The sequence below is a fragment of the Lampetra fluviatilis genome, chromosome 6 (genome assembly GCF_964198595.1).
Source record: "Lampetra fluviatilis chromosome 6, kcLamFluv1.1, whole genome shotgun sequence".
NCBI lineage: Eukaryota > Metazoa > Chordata > Hyperoartia > Petromyzontiformes > Petromyzontidae > Lampetra > Lampetra fluviatilis.
In genome coordinates, this window is record NC_136280.1 from 2,114,237 (window position 1) to 2,135,617 (window position 21,381).

General features: G+C 51.9%; 2 protein-coding genes across 2 annotated transcripts in view; one reads left to right on the forward strand and one right to left on the reverse strand.

Annotated features, from left to right (window-relative positions):
• CABIN1 (calcineurin binding protein 1) overlaps positions 1-17,907 on the forward strand; it is a 24,619-nt gene extending 6,712 nt beyond the window's left edge. Inside the window, exons 3-5 of the mRNA XM_078857345.1 lie at positions 10,198-10,429; positions 13,755-14,161; positions 14,899-17,907. Coding sequence (XP_078713471.1) covers positions 10,198-10,429; positions 13,755-14,161; positions 14,899-15,042 — 783 coding nt within the window. The 3' untranslated portion in view covers positions 15,043-17,907. The remainder of the gene's footprint in view (positions 1-10,197; positions 10,430-13,754; positions 14,162-14,898) is intronic.
• Positions 17,908-17,928: 21 nt separating this feature from the next.
• MIF (macrophage migration inhibitory factor) lies at positions 17,929-20,567 on the reverse strand. The gene is made up of 3 exons (XM_078857455.1): positions 20,326-20,567; positions 18,979-19,151; positions 17,929-18,188 (listed from the first exon to the last, which is right to left on the reverse strand). Exons 1-3 carry the CDS (start codon positions 20,431-20,433, stop codon positions 18,122-18,124), a joined length of 348 nt encoding a protein of 115 aa, XP_078713581.1. The 5' UTR covers positions 20,434-20,567; the 3' UTR covers positions 17,929-18,121.
• Between the last annotated feature and the right edge of the window lie 814 nt (positions 20,568-21,381).

Genomic DNA, 21,381 nt, shown 5'->3' on the forward strand with positions numbered 1-21,381 from the left:
ACACACACCTACACGCATTGTCTTTTTTCTAATAGTAAAAAAAAGATAACACGACATTCACAGTCTTATTCACAAAGACAAAGATCCCCCGTGTAGCCTTAACAGACTGTCGGGGCAAGTGCTGTTAACGAGTAGCACCTACGAAGGCCGGCACGGCATGCGAGGGGCTGGGTGGGTGGGTGGCCAGCACCACGCCCGGCCGCCTTTGTCTCCCTTGTCACAATGTTGTCGGTTGTGAGCGGGAATCGAACTTCGCGTCTCTCGGGGCCATCCATTGAGTCCATAGGAAACGGGGGGGGGGGGGGGGGGGGTGAAGCTTCTATAATAATGTGTCGACATCGGCCTTGAAATGAGTTCGATAGTCCGGCGGTGGACGATCTGTTTGCTTCAACACGTGAATATTATGAATCCTTGATCGTTTCTGCGTGGATTCAATATCGGCCGTTCTATAGGATTCGGGGGGGGCGGGGTGCGTCAAGCGTGCGTACGCAGGTGGGGGGCGGGGGTAACAAATCCACGGGGGGGGTCAAGTTTTGACAGATTTTTGGATACCTACTCAACGTCCATAAATGACGTCACGCATCTGGGGGGGGGGGTCAGACATTTGTGACGATGTGTGACGAGGGGGGGGGGTTGAGAAATGTGACGTCACATCGAAATGCGCAACTTTAAATAAATATAGACAACACGTTCTACTTAATTAAATAGACTTTTTAATAAATGTTTTCTCCTACAACATCAGAGTGTAGCGCCACATTAAAGACGCACTACAATGACAATAGTTTAAAGCGATTTGAAGCATGTTTTATTTGGGGGGGGGGGGGGGAACAGCTTTGTGACGTCATATTTGAGGGGGGGTCTGACTTTTTGTGACGCCGTGTGACGATGGGGGGGGGGGGTCAAAAATCGTCCAAAATCGCGTGATGTCATTTATGGACGGCCCCAAACCGCCGTGCCACCGCCGTGCCCCCCCCCCCAGCCGAGTCGCTCCGCGGCAAATGCACCGTGGGCGATGGGGGCGATGCGCGCCTGTCACTGACGCAGCAGAGGTGATTAGCGCAGGGATGGATGGAGGGGGAGGGGAGGAAAGTGGGGAGAGGTTTGGGGAGGGTGAGTCGGGTAGAGAGGGTGAGTGTGTGTGTCTGTGTGTGTGTGTCTGTGTGTGTGTATCTGTGTCTGTGTGTCTCTGTGTGTGTCTGTGTGTCTGTGTGTGTGGGGAGCGGTGGTGTAGCGGTTAGCGCGCTGAGCTTCGAACACGGCCACCCGGATTCGATTACTGCTCACGGCCAACAGCAGTGACGATGATCTGAACCGGTCCTGGGCATCCCCTAGGTCGACTCAGCCTCAAATGAGTACCTGGTGTGGTGTGTAAACATCGCCACTCGGGAGACAAAGGCGGCCGGGCGTGGTGCTGGCCACCCAACCCCTTGTCCACCGTTCCGGCCTTCATAGGTGCTCGCTCACAGCACTTGCCTCAACATTCTGGTCAGGCTATACGGGGGATCTTTGCCTTTCTAGTGATGGTGATTGAGTGGTTGGAGGGCGTGATGCGGCTGAGAGAAGTGGGGGGACAGGAGAGTCGGTGGCTCTCGTCCCTAATTGGAACTCTCAACCACTCTTAACCACTTCGCTGCCGCCTCGGGCTCGTGCAAGCAGCAGCGTGAGTGTGTGTGAGCGCGTGCGGGAGGAGTGAGTTTCGTGTGAGAGCGAGTGTGGATATGAGAGTGTCCGTGTGTGTGTTGGGAGCGGTAGTGCAGCGGTTAGCGCGCTACGCTAAGAACCCGGCGACCCGAGTTCAGTCCCCGCTCACGGCCGCCGACACCAGCGACGATTATCTGAACCGGTCCTGGGCCTCCTCCACTAGGTCGACTCGGCCTCAAATGAGTACCCGGTACGGTGTGTCAACATCGCCACTGGGGAGACAAAGGCGGCCTTCATAGGTGCTCGCTAACAGCACTTGTCCCAACAGTCTGGTAAGGCTGTGTGGGGGCTCTTTTATCTTTGTATGTGTGTGGTACTGGCCATCCATCCCATCATATCCCGTACGAGCCTTTTATAGGCGCTACTCGCGAACAGCGCTTACCTAGGCAGTCTGTTCAAGGCTGTACGGGGGATCCTTCTCTTTGTGCGTCTGCCAACACTTGTGCCGACAGTGTGTTACTTTGTTTTGTACATGCGAGACGTTAAAAGTTACTTTTTTTTCCAAGTTGCATAACAACAACGCAGTACGGCGCCACTCAAGGCAGCGCGCCCAGTTTTCCCTTCTCGCGCTGTTGTGTCACAGCACCCTTGCTGGCCACCCGTGTAAATAGAGCTTTATTGCTCATCGGATTCCTCCTCCTGCAGCGTCAATACATAGTCTGCGTATATATGCCGCGATGTTTAACACGGAAGGCTTTCGCGACCAATATCAAGGGCTCAAAGGTGACGTCATCACACCTATGCCTCTATTTAAGGAACGAAACGGGAGGATGTGTCCACACATCTGGCTGCCGCCTGATGATGCCGGTTGTAATTACTGGAGAAACGTCATACTTCAGATTGTAAGTGTTGTGCATTTGCTCTCCAGCACACCGGTGTTGCTGGACTAGTGTAGTGGCTGCTGGCGAAAAAGGGGATCTGCGGCGTCCGGCAGTCCTGGCGTCAGCGGGCCGTGATATACGCGAGAGGGGGCGAGAGGGGGGAAAGGTCACAGGAGGGGCCCACCAGGAACCCGCTGGTAGGTTCCAGAAGAGGGGCGTGGCCACGCTGACGGTACAAGAGGGTCCGCTGTGTGGGACCTCGGGGCTGTCACTGGATGTGGGATCACCGTCGTGCTGTTCAAGATGGTCGTCGTTACCATCTCGTCATCACCATCGTCGCTGTCGTCTCGTCGCCATCGTAGCTGCCGGCTTCACTCGATATTGCGCTGATAGATAGTTGTTGGCTGTCTCCGTTCAGCGCCGTGAGTCTTAGACGGTTAGTGTTGTGTACAGGATAGCAACAGTAATAGTGTGTACCCACGTAGGGTGTGCATTATCCCGATGGTGCTCGTTAAGTTAAATAAGTGCCTCCAAGTCTTACTGTCTCCGAGTTAGTCACTACGCTAGTAACGAATTGGCATGTTCTGTTTACGTGACAAACCTTAGTAATTGGCTGCCGGGTGATGGCAGGTTTAACGGCGCATTTATATTTACGTGATCTAACCCTAAAAAACCCTAAAAAAACCCTATATTATGAATGTCACGATATGTCTCGCGGACCTCAGAGGTGGCAACGCGAGCGGGGGTCAGTGTTTAGCATTTCCTTGGAATGACCTCTACCCCCTCACCCCCATTCCGCTGCAGTTTCCCCATTCTTGGCGGTGTCCCAGTAAAAAACATATTCAAATATTGGTTCAACGTTTGCATGTTTTACGGGTGGGGGGTCGCGCTTTTGGATTTCAGCCGCGCACTCGGGCGGAGAATTGATCAGGGCCGGTTCGCGCTAGGTCGCTTGGAGGGACCACGGGTACACGCGGTGAGAGAGGAGGAGGAGAGAGGCCCTCTGATGATATTTCGTGCTTCATGGCACGGTGCGCGGCGTGATGCGTGGCGTTTCGCCCCACAAAATCAAGAGCTACCCAGTAAATATGAAAATGTTGGAGTTCACGTTGGAACAACGTTGGCCCGACGATGGCTCAACGTTGAACCAACGTTCCATGTTTGCCGGGTATGCAGCACAACCGTGAAAAAGCGCTCACGCAGAAGTTTGGCTCGCCTTTTACGGAGAGGAAACTTATAACTTGACGACAAGATGTGGCAGTCTTCTTCGTATTGAGCAATACAAGCACGCTATACTTTCAACGCTGGCGTCACCAAGATGCCAGAGAGCCGAGACATTCCGCGCCAAGAACCGACAACACCAACAGCAGCCTGCGAGCTCATATATAACGGCCAGTTCCTGAAGAAGCTACCGGCACTTGGGGCGAAATGTCGGACATCTTGCCGAGAGACCCGCGGTAACAACCCCCGAAGGCGTATCGGAGAGATGCGTTCAACTGATCCCCGTCTCTCTCGTCCTTCCCTCGGTAAAATAAACTTGTTTTTTAAAATAAACTTGTTTTTTATTTTACCAGGTAAGGGCCCTTGAGCTATATAGCTCCTTTTCACAAGCGACCTGGCTATCACAAATGATAGCTCAACGAAGTAGCTTATCAAGTGGAATATTTATAGCAGCCAAATGCTCTAAAGTCTAAACGCACGTTGATTCTAAATGTGGAGGGAAAAACCGGAGGACCCGGAGAAAATCCACACCACCACGGGCAGAGAGAGAGACACACGCAAACTCCAAACATTCAGGCGTCAGGGTCGGGATCGAACTCGCGACCTCCTGTGTACCAGGCGAGGTAGTTGACATCTCGCCTCACCACTGCGTCCGTCTCCCTTGCCCTGTCCTCGTCTCACTCCGGCCTCACCTCAATTCTCACCCAGTCGCCAAGGCAACGCGCTCTGCATTTAGACAGAATGAGAGGGGGCAAATCGGTGACGATATGTGGGAGTGCGAGAGAGGCTGCTGGGAGAGAGGGGACGAGGGGGAGATCGAGACATCGCGAACCCGCGTGGGCTGCTTGGGGTGTCACGGCGGCAAAAAACGTCGATTTTTGCCGACTCGTGTTAATTCCAGATTTTATTTACGATCGGTCAATATGGGAGGGGTTTAACACGTAGGCTTTCTGGCGAATTGCCCGATGATGCTGGATGCAATTACCAGCGAAACGTCGTACTCAAAAATTGGAAATGTTGTGGTTTCACACTTCAACACACCGGTGTGGGGCTAAAGCAGTGAACTATTTGTCTTTTGTCAATGTGACACTTTCTTGCTGATTGGCCGTGTCGGGTGGTGGAGGGTTAGGGCACATTTATAAATAACGCGATCTAACCCAAAAACGTTGATTATGAATATGGGAGGGGTTCGTCTAGCAGTGGATTGATCATGGCTGATGATGATGATGACGGTGGTGGTGCAGCAGTAGCCGGCGCAATGCACGATGAACCTTGCAACGTGAACGTTGAATTCCGACCGCCACTAACAGTCTGTTCAGGCTACGCAGGGGGAGATCTTTGTCTTCAGGGTGATGGTGCACGTGGTCTCCTTGAGTGTGGAGTGGGGCTGTTAATGATCGAGTTGAGAGCTCTCTGCGTTAATGCTGAGATTTAGTCCGTGTAGTTGCTCATCATCATCAGCAGCAGCAGCAAAGGCATATTGATGATTGATGCATTGCCTTACATAATCGTGAACCACGCATTAGCGAGCGCTAATGCATCTTAACCGCAGTGCACGTATCCCACCACCACCATCTTCAACATCATCATCACAATTATCAACGCCGTCGTCATCACTTTTGTAATAGCCATCATCTGTTATGAGCGTTACAATCATCGTCACTCATCGTTATCACAGTTATCCTTATTTTCACAGTTACCATCACATCGTCAACATGTATGTATGTATGTTGAACTTCTGTCGGACCGTACGTAGCCAACATCGACTCACCGCTGTCAACCTCGCCAACATTATCATCACCACCACCACCACCGTCGTTACGACCATTATCACCACCATCATTGTTTCTTTTCACAATCATTGTCATCATCGGCATTAATTCTAGATTTGAAGCTTTCGTGACTGCAAGGATTCATACTCGTGACTTTACCGAAAAAACTAAGAGTATCACCGGCATTGGCTACATCGCCAGCATCACTGCCACCATCAATATTATCATCACCATCATCAGCATTGGGGGGGGAGGGAAGGCGTCGTGCGTGGTTCTGGCCACAGAGACGCGCCCCGTGTAACATGTAATAGACCATTGGGGCGAGTGCTTTTCGCGGGCTGCTCAGGACGGCACACGAGGGGGAGTGGGTGGCCAGCACCTCGATAACCAGCCTCACTTGTCTCCCCAATCCCGCACTCATATTTACAAACTGTACCACCGCACTCGTTTAGGGCCGAGTCGACCTAGGGCAGGGCCTGGGAACCGATCGGTTCACACCTTCGCCACCTCAAATCTCCTTGATGTTGTCAGCGGAAATCAAACTCCGGTGGGCCGGGTTCGTAGCGCATTGCGCTAACCGCTGCACCACCGCTCCCCACCACCGCTCCACTCACATGAGTGGGGGGGGGGGGGCACATTAATAGGTGCTCGCTAACAGCACTTTGAACGGACAGTCCATGCAGGCTACCGAAGCGGTCTCTGACCCTTTCCACGATAACTGACTGAGAGCTGTTTTCATCCGTGTGAAAGGGGGGGATTAGTGATCTTCTTCTGCGTTAGGGTTGTAATCCGGGACAGGCGAGAGTAGGAGGAGGAGAGTGGGGGGGGTCCAACCCGAGCCATGTGCCCACGTGTGCACGGAGTACGTCTCATTGATCATCCTAAGTGGAAGACAAAAAATGTCACAATCTGAAAGAGAGGCAGCAGATTGTCACGTGTGTCAGTTTAGCACGTCGGCTTTGGTGGTGGCGGGTTTAACGACATTTATATTTACTCGATCCAACCCAGATTTTTGTTTTCATTATGAAGTGTGTGTGTGTGAGAGAGAGAGTGGGAATACACGTGTGTGTATGTGTGTGTGTCAGGGGGGAGCGGTGGCGCAGTGATTAGCGTGTAGTGCGACAATCCCAGAGATCCGAGTTCGATTCCTCGCTCACGGCCACCAACACGCGCGACAATTAATCCGAACCGGGCTTGGGCATCAGCTAGGTCGGCTCGGCATTTAAAACGCGAGTGCCTTCTGCGGTGTGTAATTAATCGGCCGGGCGTGTCACCACCCTCGAGTGGGTGCTCGCTAGCTTCACTTGTCCTATCGGTCCGTCGAGGTTATACGGGGGATCTTTGTTTTGAGTGAGTGTGTGTGTGTCTACACGCGTACAGTAATGTGTGTCTTCACATGTGAGTACACGTGTGAGTTTTTGACATGGGTGGATGGGTAAGAGTACACGTCGTGTGTACACATGCCTGTGGGAACACGTGTGAGAGAGAGAGAGTGGGAGAGTGTCACAGAGAGAGAGAGAGTGCGTGAGGAGTGTGAGAGAGAACGAGAGAGAGAGAGTGTGGGAGAGTGTGAGAGAGAACGAGAGAGAGTGTGGGAGAGTGCACGTGGGGAGTGAGAGAGTGTGGGAGAGTGCACGTGATGAGTGTGGGAGTGTGTGAGAGTGTGTGTGAGAGAGAGTGTGTGTGAGAGAGAGCGTGGGAGAGTGTGAGAGAGAGTGTGGGAGAGTGTCACAGAGAGAGAGAGAGTGCGTGAGGAGTGCGAGAGAGCGAGAGAGAGTGTGGGAGAGTGCACGTGGGGAGTGAGAGAGTGTGGGAGAGTGCACGTGATGAGTGTGGGAGTGTGTGAGAGTGTGTGTGAGAGAGAGTGTGTGTGAGAGAGAGTGTGGGAGAGTGTGAGAGAGTGTGTGTGTGAGAGAGAGTGTGTGTGAGAGAGAGTGTGGGAGAGTGTGAGAGAGAGTGTGTGTGAGAGAGAGTGTGGGAGAATGTCACAGAGAGAGAGAGAGAGTGCGTGAGGAGTGTGAGAGAGAACGAGAGAGAGTGGGAGAGTGCACGTGGGGAGTGAGAGAGTGTGGGGAGAGTGCACGTGATGAGTGTGAGAGAGCGAGAGAGTGAGCGAGAGGTGGGGGTTTACGTAAAGCAAAGTTTAAATTAAATTTTTTTACGAAATGATGAACGAAGCAAAGTGCCGACTACACCGAACATCTTCTTATTTCCACTGATCGTAAAAAAAGAGAGAGAGTGTGGGAGAGTGTCACAGAGAGAGAGCGCGCACGTGGGAGAGTGGGAGAGAGAGCGAGAGAGCGAGAACACGTGGCTTCCCCGAGGCTCGCTGGAGTCTCATTACGCAAATTGGATCGTGAGTGAGCGAGTGTTGTTGTTGTATCCACCACGTGTCTGTGTGTGTGCCGGGGAACGGTGGCGCAGTGGTTAGCGCCGCTGCGTTACGAACCCGACGACCCGAGCTCGAATCTCGCTCACGGCGAACAGCAGTGACGACGATGCTTTGGACCGGTCCTAGGTCGACTCAGCCTCAAATGAGTACCTGGTGCGGTGTGCAGTAAACATCGCCACTGGGGAGCCGGAACAGGTGATCGCTAACAACAGCTCTGCCTGTTACAGTCTGGTAAGGGGCCGTCCATAAATGACGTCACGCACCTGGGAAGAGGGGGGGTGGCAGACATTTGTGACGATGTGTGTCGAGGGCGGGGGGTGTTTGGGAAATGTGACGTCACATCAAAATGCGCAACTTTAAATATAGACGACACGTTCTATTTAATTAAATAAACGTTTTAATAAATGTTTTCTCCTACAACATCAGAGTGCAGCGCCACATTAAATACGCACTATAATGACAATAGTTTAAAGCGATTTGAAGCATGTTTTATTTGGGGGGGGGGGGGGGGCAGAGCTTTGTGACGTCATATTTGAGGGGGGGGGGTCAGATTTTTTGTGACGCCGTGTGACGATGGGGGGTGGGGGGTGGGGGGGTCAAAAATCGTCCAAAATCGCGTGACGTCATTTATGGACGGCCCCATAAAGCTGCAAGGGAATCTTTGTCTCCGTTGTTGTTGATGGTGGTTCGGGTGATGGTCGTTGCGATGGGGAGAGAGAGAGGGAGGGAGGGAGACTGAGCCAGTTTGAGGGCGAGTTTGTTTGATGTGGTGGATGTCTCTTGCTGGTTACTCCATCTTCCCAAATCTCACGGCGCTCGCCCCAGAGCCGATAGCACAAACAGCAGCAGCGTGCAGTCACTCACTCACACACGTGTACTAGCACACACACGTGTACTCACACACACGTGTACTACACTCACACACGTGTACTCACAACACGTGTACTTGCACACACGTGTACTCACAACACGTGTACTACACTCACACACGTGTACTCACACACACGTGTACTAGCACACACGTGTACTCACAACACGTGTACTCACACACGTGTACTACACTCACACACGTGTACTACACACACGTGTACTCACAACACGTGTACTCACACACACGTGTACTAGCACACACACACACGTGTACCAGACACACACGTGTACACCACTGTCGCATTGTGGATGCACGTAGTCACAGCGTTAGTTGGATTACTTTCTGTAAAGAAACGTCGTCATATTTGAAGCGACTTTGCGTAATAAATTATTAAACTCAGCTCGACCCTCCTCTGCCTTCGTGTAAAAATCCACCCACTCATGAATATTAATGAGGGTGGTAGGCCTCGTGTGGAGTGACGTCACGCGGGGGGGTGGGCCTCATGTGGAGTGACGTCACGCACGGGACGGACAGACATTTCTGGGTGATTATTACGAAATTGGCCGGTGGAGCGATTGTTGTGGAGTGGTTTTGCGAGCTGCACTACAAATGCGGTGGCCTGAGTTTGATTCCTGGCCACGGCCATGGCCACGGCCTCACATTGGGTGGCGGCGTGATCGCTTCACCAAGAACCGGTGTGGTGAAGTATGGTCAAACGAGCCCGATGTTTGACACCGTTTTGGGGGGAGGCCTTCACCCAGGAGTGGATACTAAGTGTCCAGGAGTGGATACTTAATATACAAGTACTTTGATAAACATTGAAATACATTTTTTTATGTAATTTGTCCTGTCGTCAAATGTGTAAAAAAATGTTTGGATGATTCCAAATATACATATCTGTAATAATATATTTATATTATGTTATTGTATTATTTCCCTTCTACGTGACTTTACCGAAAGAACCAAGAATATGAATCCCTGCAGTCACGAAAGCTTTAAATCAAAAAATATACAACTGCTAAACGTATCTTTATATTCGCACATGTTCACGAATGAAATCAACGAAAAACAAATATCCACACGCTGGTTTTTTTCCCCCCACCGGCACGTTACGCGCATCAAGCGGGGCAGATTGTTCCATTCTCAAACCTCTGACCATTGTCACGTGCGCCGACCTCTGACCCATGGGGACAATAGCTGACCCATTGTGCCAACAGCGAGCACCCGAAGCGACGACGGTAATTATAGAAGAGTGGATTTGCTCCATTAGCGGGGTAAAACGACGCAGGAAGGTAGAGGCGGTGGTGGTGGGGGGGTGTTGGTGAGCCGCACGGATTGTGTAACAGCAGACGCTGTGACCTATATAAGATTCTAAATAAAAATCCGCGCCTCGTATCTCCACTCCCGCTCACTGCCAAGGGCCCGCACCTTCGGGACGCGGTCACCGCCAGCGCAGGGGTCGGGGAACTTCCTGCGCCTCCTCTTCGGCCTCCTCTTGAGGGACCCACCTCGCCGTCGTCCACGACGGGCAGGGCGGCATCTGACGATGAGGCGATGACGACGACGATGCCGACGATGGCGACGGTGGCGACGGTGATGGGCGGGGGAGGAGTACGGGAGGAGGATGGAGGTGCAATGGCCGGATCTGCAGGTAAGAACGCCGGATGGCACGCGGTAAAGGCGCAGCCCTGAAAGTGCTCGCTCGCGCCACTGCTGGCGAAAGGAGGCCTCCTCTGGAGGGGATGCTCGAGAAGCCTCCTTGGCAGGGAATTTGGTCTACTCTTCCGCTCGGATCAGACGTCAGTGCCCCCACTTTACTCGGTTACGTGCGAGCTACCGATCGGCGGACTGTGCCAAACCCGATGACGCTGCTGGGACAGAGGCAGTGGGGCAGGGGGAGGGCGGTGCGATTTGACACAAACTCCACCAATGTTTTAACTGCCGCGCCGGGAGGTTGCATCGAACCAGCAACCTTTGAATCGCGCGTCCAGTGCGCTGCCAACCATTGCACCGCAGCAGCCACCCACACCAGTATAGAAAACTTCCACACACACGCGCGTGCACGAACCACACAGCTTCACACGTACACTTTACACGTGTAGTGAGTCAAACTGAGTGGCAGACGTCGTTCCTTTTAGAGGCAACACATTTATTTGTAACACTGTAACACAAAGGGGTAACTTGCCCCTTTACCAGATACAACCTAGGGTGGTGACCACCCAGCTAACTACACTATACAGAGGAGTTACAGCTACGAAGGGTCGTGCCCTAACTCGGGTCTCCGACCACGTGGTTCCTCGTAGGAGGAAGAGCTTCCAGCTTGTAGATGTTGAGCTTCCCACTTGTAGGTGTAGAGCTTCCAGCTTGTAGATGTTGAGCTTCCCGCTTGTAGACGTTGAGCTTCCCACTTGTAGGTGTAGAGCTTCCAGCTTGTAGGTGTTGAGCTTCCTGCTTGTAGACGTTGAGCTTCCCACTTGTAGGTGTAGAGCTTCCCACTTGTAGGTGTAGAGCTTCCAGCTTGTAGACGTTGAGCTTCCCACTTGTAGGTGTAGAGCTTCCAGCTTGTAGACGTTGAGCTTCCCGCTTGTAGACGTAGAGCTTCCAGCTTGTAGGAGTTGAGCTTCCAGCTTGTAGACGTTGAGCTTCCCACTTGTAGGAGTTGAGCTTCCAGCTTGTAGGTGTTGAGCTTCCAGCTTGTAGACGTAGACCTTCCGGCTTGTAGACGTAGAGCTTCCCGCTTGTAGACGTTAAGCTTCCAGCTTGTAGGTGTAGAGCTTCCAGCTTGTAGATGTTGAGCTTCCCGCTTGTAGGTGTTGAGCTTCCAGCTTGTAGGTGTTGAGCTTCCAGCTTGTAGACGTAGACCTTCCCACTTGTAGGTGTAGAGCTTCCAGCTTGTAGGAGTTGAGCTTCCAGCTTGTAGGTGTTGAGCTTCCAGCTTGTAGACGTTGAGCTTCCCGCTTGTAGGTGTAGAGCTTCCAGCTTGTAGGTGTTGAGCTTCCAGCTTGTAGGAGTTGAGCTTCCCACTTGTAGGTGTTGAGCTTCCAGCTTGTAGGTGTTGAGCTTCCAGCTTGTAGACGTTGAGCTTCCCACTTGTAGGTGTAGAGCTTCCAGCTTGTAGGTGTTGAGCTTCCAGCTTGTAGGAGTTGAGCTTCCCACTTGTAGGTGTAGAGCTTCCAGCTTGTAGGTGTTGAGCTTCCAGCTTGTAGACGTTGAGCTTCCCACTTGTAGGTGTTGAGCTTCCAGCTTGTAGACGTTGAGCTTCCCGCTTGTAGACGTAGAGCTTCCCACTTGTAGGTGTTGACCTTCCAGCTTGTAGACGTAGAGCTTCCAGCTTGTAGACGTTGAGCTTCCAGCTTGTAGACGTTGAGCTTCCCGCTTGTAGACGTAGAGCTTCCCACTTGTAGGTGTTGACCTTCCAGCTTGTAGACGTAGAGCTTCCAGCTTGTAGGTGTTGAGCTTCCAGCTTGTAGACGTAGAGCTTACAGCTTGTAGGTGTTGAGCTTCCAGCTTGTAGACGTTGAGCTTCCCACTTGTAGGAGTTGAGCTTCCAGCTTGTAGGTGTTGAGCTTCCAGCTTGTAGACGTAGAGCTTCCAGCTTGTAGATGTTAAGCTTCCAGCTTGTAGGTGTTGAGCTTCCCGCTTGTAGATGTTGAGCTTCACGCTTGTAGGTGTTGAGCTTCCAGCTTGTAGACGTAGAGCTTCCAGCTTGTAGGTGTTGAGCTTCCAGCTTGTAGACGTTGAGCTTCCCACTTGTAGGAGTTGAGCTTCCAGCTTGTAGGTGTTGAGCTTCCAGCTTGTAGACGTAGAGCTTCCCACTTGTAGGAGTTGAGCTTCCAGCTTGTAGGTGTTGAGCTTCCAGCTTGTAGGTGTTGAGCTTCCAGCTTGTAGACGTTGAGCTTCCAGCTTGTAGGTGTTGAGCTTCCAGCTTGTAGGTGTTGAGCTTCCAGCTTGTAGACGTTGAGCTTCCCACTTGTAGGAGTTGAGCTTCCAGCTTGTAGACGTTGAGCTTCCCACTTGTAGGAGTTGAGCTTCCAGCTTGTAGGTGTTGAGCTTCCAGCTTGTAGACGTAGAGCTTCCAGCTTGTAGATGTTAAGCTTCCAGCTTGTAGGTGTTGAGCTTCCCGCTTGTAGATGTTGAGCTTCCCGCTTGTAGGTGTTGAGCTTCCAGCTTGTAGGTGTTGAGCTTCCAGCTTGTAGACGTTGAGCTTCCAGCTTGTAGGTGTTGAGCTTCCAGCTTGTAGGTGTTGAGCTTCCCGCTTGTAGATGTTGAGCTTCCCGCTTGTAGGTGTTGAGCTTCCAGCTTGTAGGTGTTGAGCTTCCAGCTTGTAGAAAGCAGCGAACCCCGGTCCCTCTCAGGAACCCGCCTTATATCCCTCTCCGGTCGGGGCCGCTCCGCCCTCGGCCCCGCCCGCCTTCCCGTACATTCTCGTTCCCTCTCCAACCTTCTCAAGAGCTCTCCCCGGACACGTGATCACCCACTAGCCCCCCCACCTGGGGCCCCCTGTGTAGACAATCCCGATCACATGTCTTACGGGGTCAACGAAAGTGCCATGGCCCGGGACAACCCTGCCCCTGGGCTCACACTCACCCCCTTCCCCTCGGGAGAGCCCCCACCACACGCTGTGCATGGTGGCCGCACTATCCCAGTGTTCGCGAAGCCCCGCTAGGGCTGGTGTTACACACAGCCACCCACACGGTGCTGTCCACGATGTAGGGACATCGAATGGCCACAACCCTTCCGGGCTGGCACCGTACAGTGACACCCCCGATGTCATTACACATGTCCGTACGCACAAGCGCACTCCATATAAATACAAAAACGCATACCCACATAGTTTCACAACCTGTATTAACTACCCACCTTCCCATCACCGCAGCACGCCCTGTCCACTTCTAACCCCCACTTCACTCACACCTGTACGTCCATGCCACCCCGGCCTGCTCCATCTCCGCCCATTAACCCCCCCTTCCCCGCAGTGCCGGATCCGCCCGAGGATGAATGCTGCGCCTCTCCCGCCGCTTCGGGAAGCAGCGACGCCGCGTTACCCCCGTCAGCTTCGTGCGAGTCTCGCTCCATGTCCCAAGCGCAGCAGCAGCAGCAGCAGCAGCACCAACAGAACCAGCAGAACCAGCAGCAGAGGTGCGGAGGACGGGTTCGATCCCGGGCGCCGCCGGGGATGCCCAAGCTCGTGATTCCGCACGGCGCTGCTGCCGTTGCCGCTGCTTTCTCGTTCGGCCCCCACGGGGTCGGGGGGGGCGCCGGCGGGGGAGGTGGGGAGGCGGCGGCGGGGGGCTACCCCCCCGAGATCACGGTGACCCCGCCGACCCCGACGATGCTGTCTCCACGGTGCAGCGTCTCCCAGGAGACCAAGCAGAGGCTCAAGGTGCGGGGGCGGCGCGTGTGTGAGCGTGTGTGAGCGTGTGCGAGCGTGTGCGAGCGTGTGCGAGCGTGTGCGAGCGTGTCTTTGTAGGGAGCGGCGCTCGCTCACAGCACATTTGTCTGTGTGGGGAGCGGTAGTATCACGTTAGAGCGCTGCGCTATGAACCCGGCCAACCGAGTTCGATTCCTGCTCACGGCCAATACTAGCAGCGATTATCTGAAGCGGTCATGGGCCTCCCCTTGGTCGACTCAGCCTCAAATGAGTACCTGGTGCGGTGTGTAGTAAACACCGCCACCGGGGAAACAAAGGCGGCCGGGCGTGGTGTTGGCTATCCACCCCCTCGTGTGCCACGCCGTCCTTCATAGGTGCCAACAGCACTTGCCCCAACAGTCTGTTCAGGCTATCCGGGGGATGTCTTTTGTGTGTGTGTGCGTGTGTGTGCGTGTGTGTGCGTGTGTGTGTGTGCGTGTGTGTGCGCGTGCATATTTAGGTGGAGCGGTGGTGCAGTGGTTTGCGCACTGCACTTTCATCCCGGCGACGTGATATCCTGAGTTGGATTCCCAGCCCGCCGCTAATATCAGAGTGTAATTGATTGGCACCAACTGGTCTGGCCATGTGGGATTTTGTGCAGCAGCTGTGTGGGAACTGGCAGAGGGTAGGAAGCGTTTGGCAAGCCATGGTGGCGTTGACGGCCGTGGCCAGGATGCCGTCTTGACCTTGACCTTGTCGTGTTGCCACAGAGCGCCATCCTGTCGTCACAGTCGGCGGCCACCGTGCGGCGGGAAACGCTGAGCCAGCCGGCGCTCGAACCGCCCGACACCTCCAGCCTCGAGTCATCCTTCGAGAGCGAGTCGGACACGGACGACGAGCTGATGGACATCTAAGGGCTCCGTCGTGTTCCGCGTCTCGTCGACGCAATGGCCAGCAGCGCTTGTCGAACGCCGAGCTCGTGGTTTGCCCCGCCCCCCCCCGCCCCCCCCCGCCCCGTTGTTGGTGGTGGCGGTGGGAAAGAGACGTTGAAGCGATTTCGCCAAAAATCGGACAAGGCGGAGGAACGTTTTGTCCACGTTAATGGTGCATGAATTAGGTCACGCCATACACACAACGGGAAACACGTTTAGACGCCTGTGGCATTACCAACCTGGAGCAGTTGTGACTTCCATGTCCTGTCCCCCCTTCCGAATGATTTTTCTTGAAATATATACAATCGGTATATTGTGACTTTAACCGGGAGAGTTGATGTGGAAGGTTATGAGTTTGAACCTTCCTCAGGGCTCGACTATCTTCAACCCTCTGGTGTTACAGCAATCCCTCCGAGTGGCAACAGTTGGTGGGAAGATGACAGAGTGATTATCCTGTGGATAGACTGGTTCCCGCCAAAGGAAGAAAAAAAATTGAATTTCCAACACTTGGCTCAGGGCTAGCAAGAGAGTTGAGGGACCGGCCAAAGCGTGCTTGGAACAGGAAAAGCTTTGATGTGACGCGACTTTTGATGGTTAACACAAAGAGCCCCCCGTGTGTACTGTTTTGTAATCAGCCATACATTTGTGTACACATATCGGTGCTTTTCGTTGGCAGTTATTTATAGTGGGAAGGCAGGAGTACAAGACAACAAGACAAAAAAAAAACACGCCTCGTGACGTGTGGCATGTAGGCTGCTTAAGCCATGACCTCGCTTCCCAAGCTCAAGCCGACCACCCGTCCAGTGGCTCCTTCCAAGTTGAGTCCCGTTACTGGGCCTTGAGAGGGGAGCACTGTACGATCAGCGAATAACAAACGTGCCTCTTTTCCACTGCACAACCGAGCCGTGCCAGGCGGTGGCGGGCCGTGGCGGGCCGTGGCGGGCCGTGGCGGGCCGTGGCGGGCCGTGGCGGGCCGTGCCGAACCTCCCCGCCGATGCTCGGCTGGCCCGAGCCGTGCCGCTAACGTCACACGCACGGCGAATTAGTAGACACCCGTGTAGGTGACCCGAGCACGTTGTGTTCTCGGGTGTACTGAACACACACAATGCACGAGTTGAGTTGCATGTAGACGACATGGTTGACAGTCCTCACAGGTGTACTCGCCAACATCGCATGCAATGATCAGGTAGATGACGCGGCGACGCTGTGTCGAGTTATGCCGACCGGCGTTATGCAGAAATGAACGAGTCGATTAATTTGGCCCCCCACTTGGCTCCAGACTTCGATCGACGTCTCGCGAGGCTGGTGAATCAGTCTGGGTCTGGCTCGGCTCGGCAAATAGCCAGTGGAAAAACCGCCCGTGCTGCGTGTGAGCCCTGTGCTGGTACGGTTCGGATGTGCCAGTGGGAAAGTGGCGAGATGGGAACGGTAAATCGCCTGTTTGTGATTCTAAAGTTATGAACGTCAGTAACGTTGTCGACAGTGTTTTTGTCCGTGTAAAAAAAATGTTTTACGTAACTCGAGAAGAATGTTTACCGTCGCGAAATTAGTTACGCGCCTTCCACCATACGTGGTGTCTGGACTGGGAAGTTATGTGGAAATATGTTAATATAACCTTTTTATTCGTTGCCATTGTTGGGGGTGAGTTTGTTTTCGACAAGTAACGGTGGGACGCACTGCTTTGCACGTCGATAACGGTGTTAAGTTATCCAGCGTTCGTCCTCGTCGTTAATAACCGTGCCGCGTGTTATGTCAAACTGCCATTTTTCTATCCTACAATTGCCACCGTTTATGAGCACGTCGCGTCTATTTTGACAGCTTGATGCGGCTGCAGGATTTTGCCTTTTGAACACAAATTGCTGGAGCGCGCAGTAATAGCTTTCCCCCCTCGCCCGCGTGTTTTCGGATTGTTGTGCCGCGTGCGGTTCGGCACAGCGGCGTCCCCGACGTTCCGTCGTCAAAACGCGCCGAGAGCTTCTTCGGGAGCGAACGACGCGCGCGGTGCCCGAACGGCACGTGGTACGACGGGAAATCACGCCGTGGGGTTGCACGGCACAGCTACAACCGCGAAAACGCACGCAGCGGCAAACAGTATTGTATATTTGTGCGAGAGGGGGGCGCCGAGAAGCACGATGCTGTCGTGGGAGTTGAGGAGTTCCCCACTCCTCTGCCCCCCGTGATCCTGAGGGGTTTTGCATGAAGGTTCGCTGTAGACCCCCCTTCCCCCCCCCATCACAGGCATCCCCGACCGATGAAGATGATTCTATATTTTTTGTCATTATACCAGTGGATTTACTGCAAACTGGTATCATAAATTTAATAATGTAAACGAATTGGGGGGGGGGATTGCACATTATATCATATGTATTGGAAAAACACAGCTCTAGACATTGTTTGGCTTATTCGCTGCATACCCCAGACCATACACTCTCGTCGAATAATTAAAACATTTGCCACTTAATGTTTGCAGAATGGAGTTTTTAGCTCAATTTGGTCAGTTTGTTGCTATTTATGTTAACTGGGCCCTGTTTTGTAAACTGGGAAGCAGTAGTTTTATCCGACATGTGAATCAAACCCTTTAACTCCAGGGCCTCCATGTCACTAAAATGTGAGTGGAGCTCTGCATCTCCACCACAGCGTGTTTAAATGAACATACAAATTAACTTCTGGTACGAGATTTGTGCCTCCCTTTGTTCTCTGGGCCCCCGGGGGGGAAGGGAGACGGGGGACGGACTCCACGCTGGTGTCATCCTCGCGTAACAATGCCTCTACGGATACATCGCGGTCGGTGACTTACAAGGAAAATGCGTTTCAAGTTGTTAAACGGATTTTATTTTTTAATTCCAGACTTCGATGTTGTTGGGCGATTCATTTTTCGCACAACAGCAATGGTAGAGACAATTGCATCAATCAATAAACGACAAGCACAATCCATGAAATGCCACTGTGTGACAGGAATGACAGGGAAATGGCCACCACTCGATCATAAGGAAGGAAACCACAAGGGTGGGAAAGGATTGCTGTGTTGGGGTAGGCTGGGCGGTAGCGGAGGTGATGATGTTCAGGCGAATGTTGATCCGTTCCAGCCTACGTTCGCGGGATCCTGGTTGTGGAAGGCGATGTACATCCTGGGACGAGGGCAGAGGAAGAGTTTGAGTCACAAGTGGACATCGCAAAACATTTGATGGGTCCCGTGGTTTAAAGACAGTGGTGAAATGTGTATCATTCGAAACTGAGTTGCCTTTAAAATATTAAAAGTATTGTATTATCAAGTTATAATTGCATACGTTTTTGTTTATTTCTATAATACATTGAGGTCTCCAATACACTTGAATGTTTTAAACTCAAATTACACGTTTAATTCAATTTTTTCCACTAAGTTACGCAGCTTAAGCCGTATGAATTGCATGTGTGGTTATTCATTCTGCCTTTAACCGAATCACCCAGAATGGACTTGATCTCATCATACCTCAGGAGCTCAGCAGCTTTGATCCTCTCCTGTATTTAGGATGGGAGACCGCCATGCAGATTGACAGGCTGCTGCTGTGGGAGCCATTTGATCAGTACTCTACGACACATCGACGTTTACCAAGCCGGCACTGACCAGCGTGGTGAAATATGGTCACGTAACACCACGATCCACACGGCGTGGTGAGGTCCTCATCCAGCAGTGGGTTGACAGAGGGATGTACATTGTTCATAATAGTCGGCTTAGTAGATCACGATTATGGTAGTGGATATCGTACATGTATTATCATAGATTGAAAGTGTATATTGAAGATGACCATAGATGAATGGATGATAGTGGGCATGGTAGTAAATTATGTATATGATGGTTGATGATGAATATTGTGGATGATGATGAGTTTGTACGGTAGGTGACAATGATGACGATGCCATCACGCGCGTAACCCCCACCTGTCCTTGGCTATGCCCAGGTGAGTGTTCATGGCCTCCGACAGCAGCGCCGAATACTTCTTGTTCTCAGCGGGGGAGATCTTGCCGATGCTGGAGAGATGAGCCAGGGCGCAAGGCTCCTTGGTGCCTCCGAAGCTCATCAGCTGTCCCGGAACCACGTGCACCGCCACGTACTGAGGCGGTGAAGAGGGGAGGACGAGGCAAGGGGCAGGGGGGCATTTGATGGCGCAGTAAGGGCAAGCCAGTGACAAAATACGGCAGTGTTCAGCGGGCATAGTAAAATACAATTTTAGCAGAACGTGTTTTGGGCAAGATAGAGTTGGTAGGAAATATTGGGCGCAAGACGGTATCACAGGGCCAAGGCAATATGACGGTGTAGTAAGATAGGTCAGAGCGAAACAGGGTCAGGGCAAGGTAGAATGACAGCACGGCAAGATCAAGGAGGAGAAGTTGGGGCAGGAAAGGGCATGGCAAGGTAGTCGAAGCCGAGGCTTGGAGCGGTCGGGCAGTACCAGCAGCGTCACACGTGCGTGGGGCAGGCAGGGACATCCCTTGCCCCCCCCCCCCCCCCTAGTTCAAGTTAATTTATTAGGTATAGCCCTGTGAGCCATTCGGCTCTTGAATTGGGTGCAACCGCAACAAACAAAAAACACAAACATGAACAAAAAAAAATCTTAAAGTGAATATGTGACTAAGTGCAAACAGAAAATCCAAGAAAAGACAGCAAAATATTGCAGAAAAAGCACCGTACACCAACACTGTGTGCAAAAATCCCAGTGGGATGCAAGTCAAACAACAAGACAACTTAGATTAAGGCCATCAGTCTAACTCTGTACTACAACAAACATGGCTAAACCAATACACTTTTCGAAATCACCAAAATAAAGCCATTAAAGCAATGAAGCAGTGATCATAGGAACTGTGACGGAATTTTCACAATAAATTACATAAACAACATGTACTACCTGGATGGGTGAGGCTCTCACTCCCTGAATGGGTTAGAATCTCTCACTCCCTGGACGGGTTAGAATCTCTCACTCCCTGAACGGGTGAGAATCTCTCACTCCCTGAATGGGTGATAATCTGTCACTCCCTGAATGGGTTAGAATCTCTCACAGCCCTGAACGGGTGAGAATCTCTCTCTCCCTGGATGCGTGAGAATCTCTCCCTGAATCCGTGATGACTCTCAAACTCCCCATTACGTGATAACTCTCACGGGCCCTGAACGCGTGAGGTTCCACTGCAACGACACGTGAAGCTCCATCATCAACCACAACCACAAACAACCACAACAACAACCACCACCACAACAACCACCACCACAACCACCACAAAGAGGGCCCTCACCTGCAGGGGTTTGCCGAGCGCCTTGGCGATCAGAGCCGTCAGCTCCTCGTGCATCGAGGCTGAGACGCGGTCAGCGCTCACGTTCGTGTGAATCACGAAGGTCGGCATCGCGTTAGCTTTGCAAGACAAAAAAGAACAAAATCGATGATCGTCGTCTCAAAAAAACGTGGCCGCAAATTGTCGACTTGTGGCCCAAGTTGCGGTGGAGGGTATTCGCTGGAATTGTGAGAGGTGCGGCCACTTGGGGGCGAATGGGGCGGTGACGGTGACGGCATCGGGGACGTCGTCATCATGCGGCCTTCTTGCTTGAAGGAAGTAAATTAAATAAATGTAAAATAATTATTTCGAGGGATAAATGTTTTTTGTTGTTGGCAATGTCAGAGTATGGAAAAACTAAGAAGTAAGGTTTGCACCCCCTTTCTGGCAATTAAATGGGAGTTGTGTTTTGATGTTTGCAGTGAATCAGGTTATTATTGCATTAACCCACACACATCGTACTTTGGGTGAACATGCAAAACAAATCATTTTGATCCTATAGTTTTGATAATTTATATGCATTGCTTTTTAAACTGGTCGACCTACACCAAAGGCACTGCCTACATGTTATTAAAGTTATTAAAGCATCTTATGCCACAATTACGGTGTGGTTAATGCAGTACTGTATTTGATTTGTTGCAAAAGGGATCTGTTCGGTGTTTAAACACCTATTTTATTGCCATAAATGGTAAAAACACCTATTGTTTTTCAAACGGTGTTGTTAAATGCAGATAATTTTATTGGTAAACTTACAAAATAAATACGTCACAAAAACATTAATTAGTATGCAAATATAAATGTAACGTGGAGAGCGATATGGGGGAGACTGTGCTTATATTGTGTTGCTTAGGGGAAGTTAAGTTCCTTTGTTTCGTGTTGTACTGACTGATATTAAAACCTTAAGAGCCAAATCTGTTGAGTTAATTCGCAAAAGAGTGAATGTCTGTTTGCGAAATCAGCATCCACCACTTACGCATTTTATATTGCTATCGACAAGGGTCATCGCCTGAAACGTTGTCA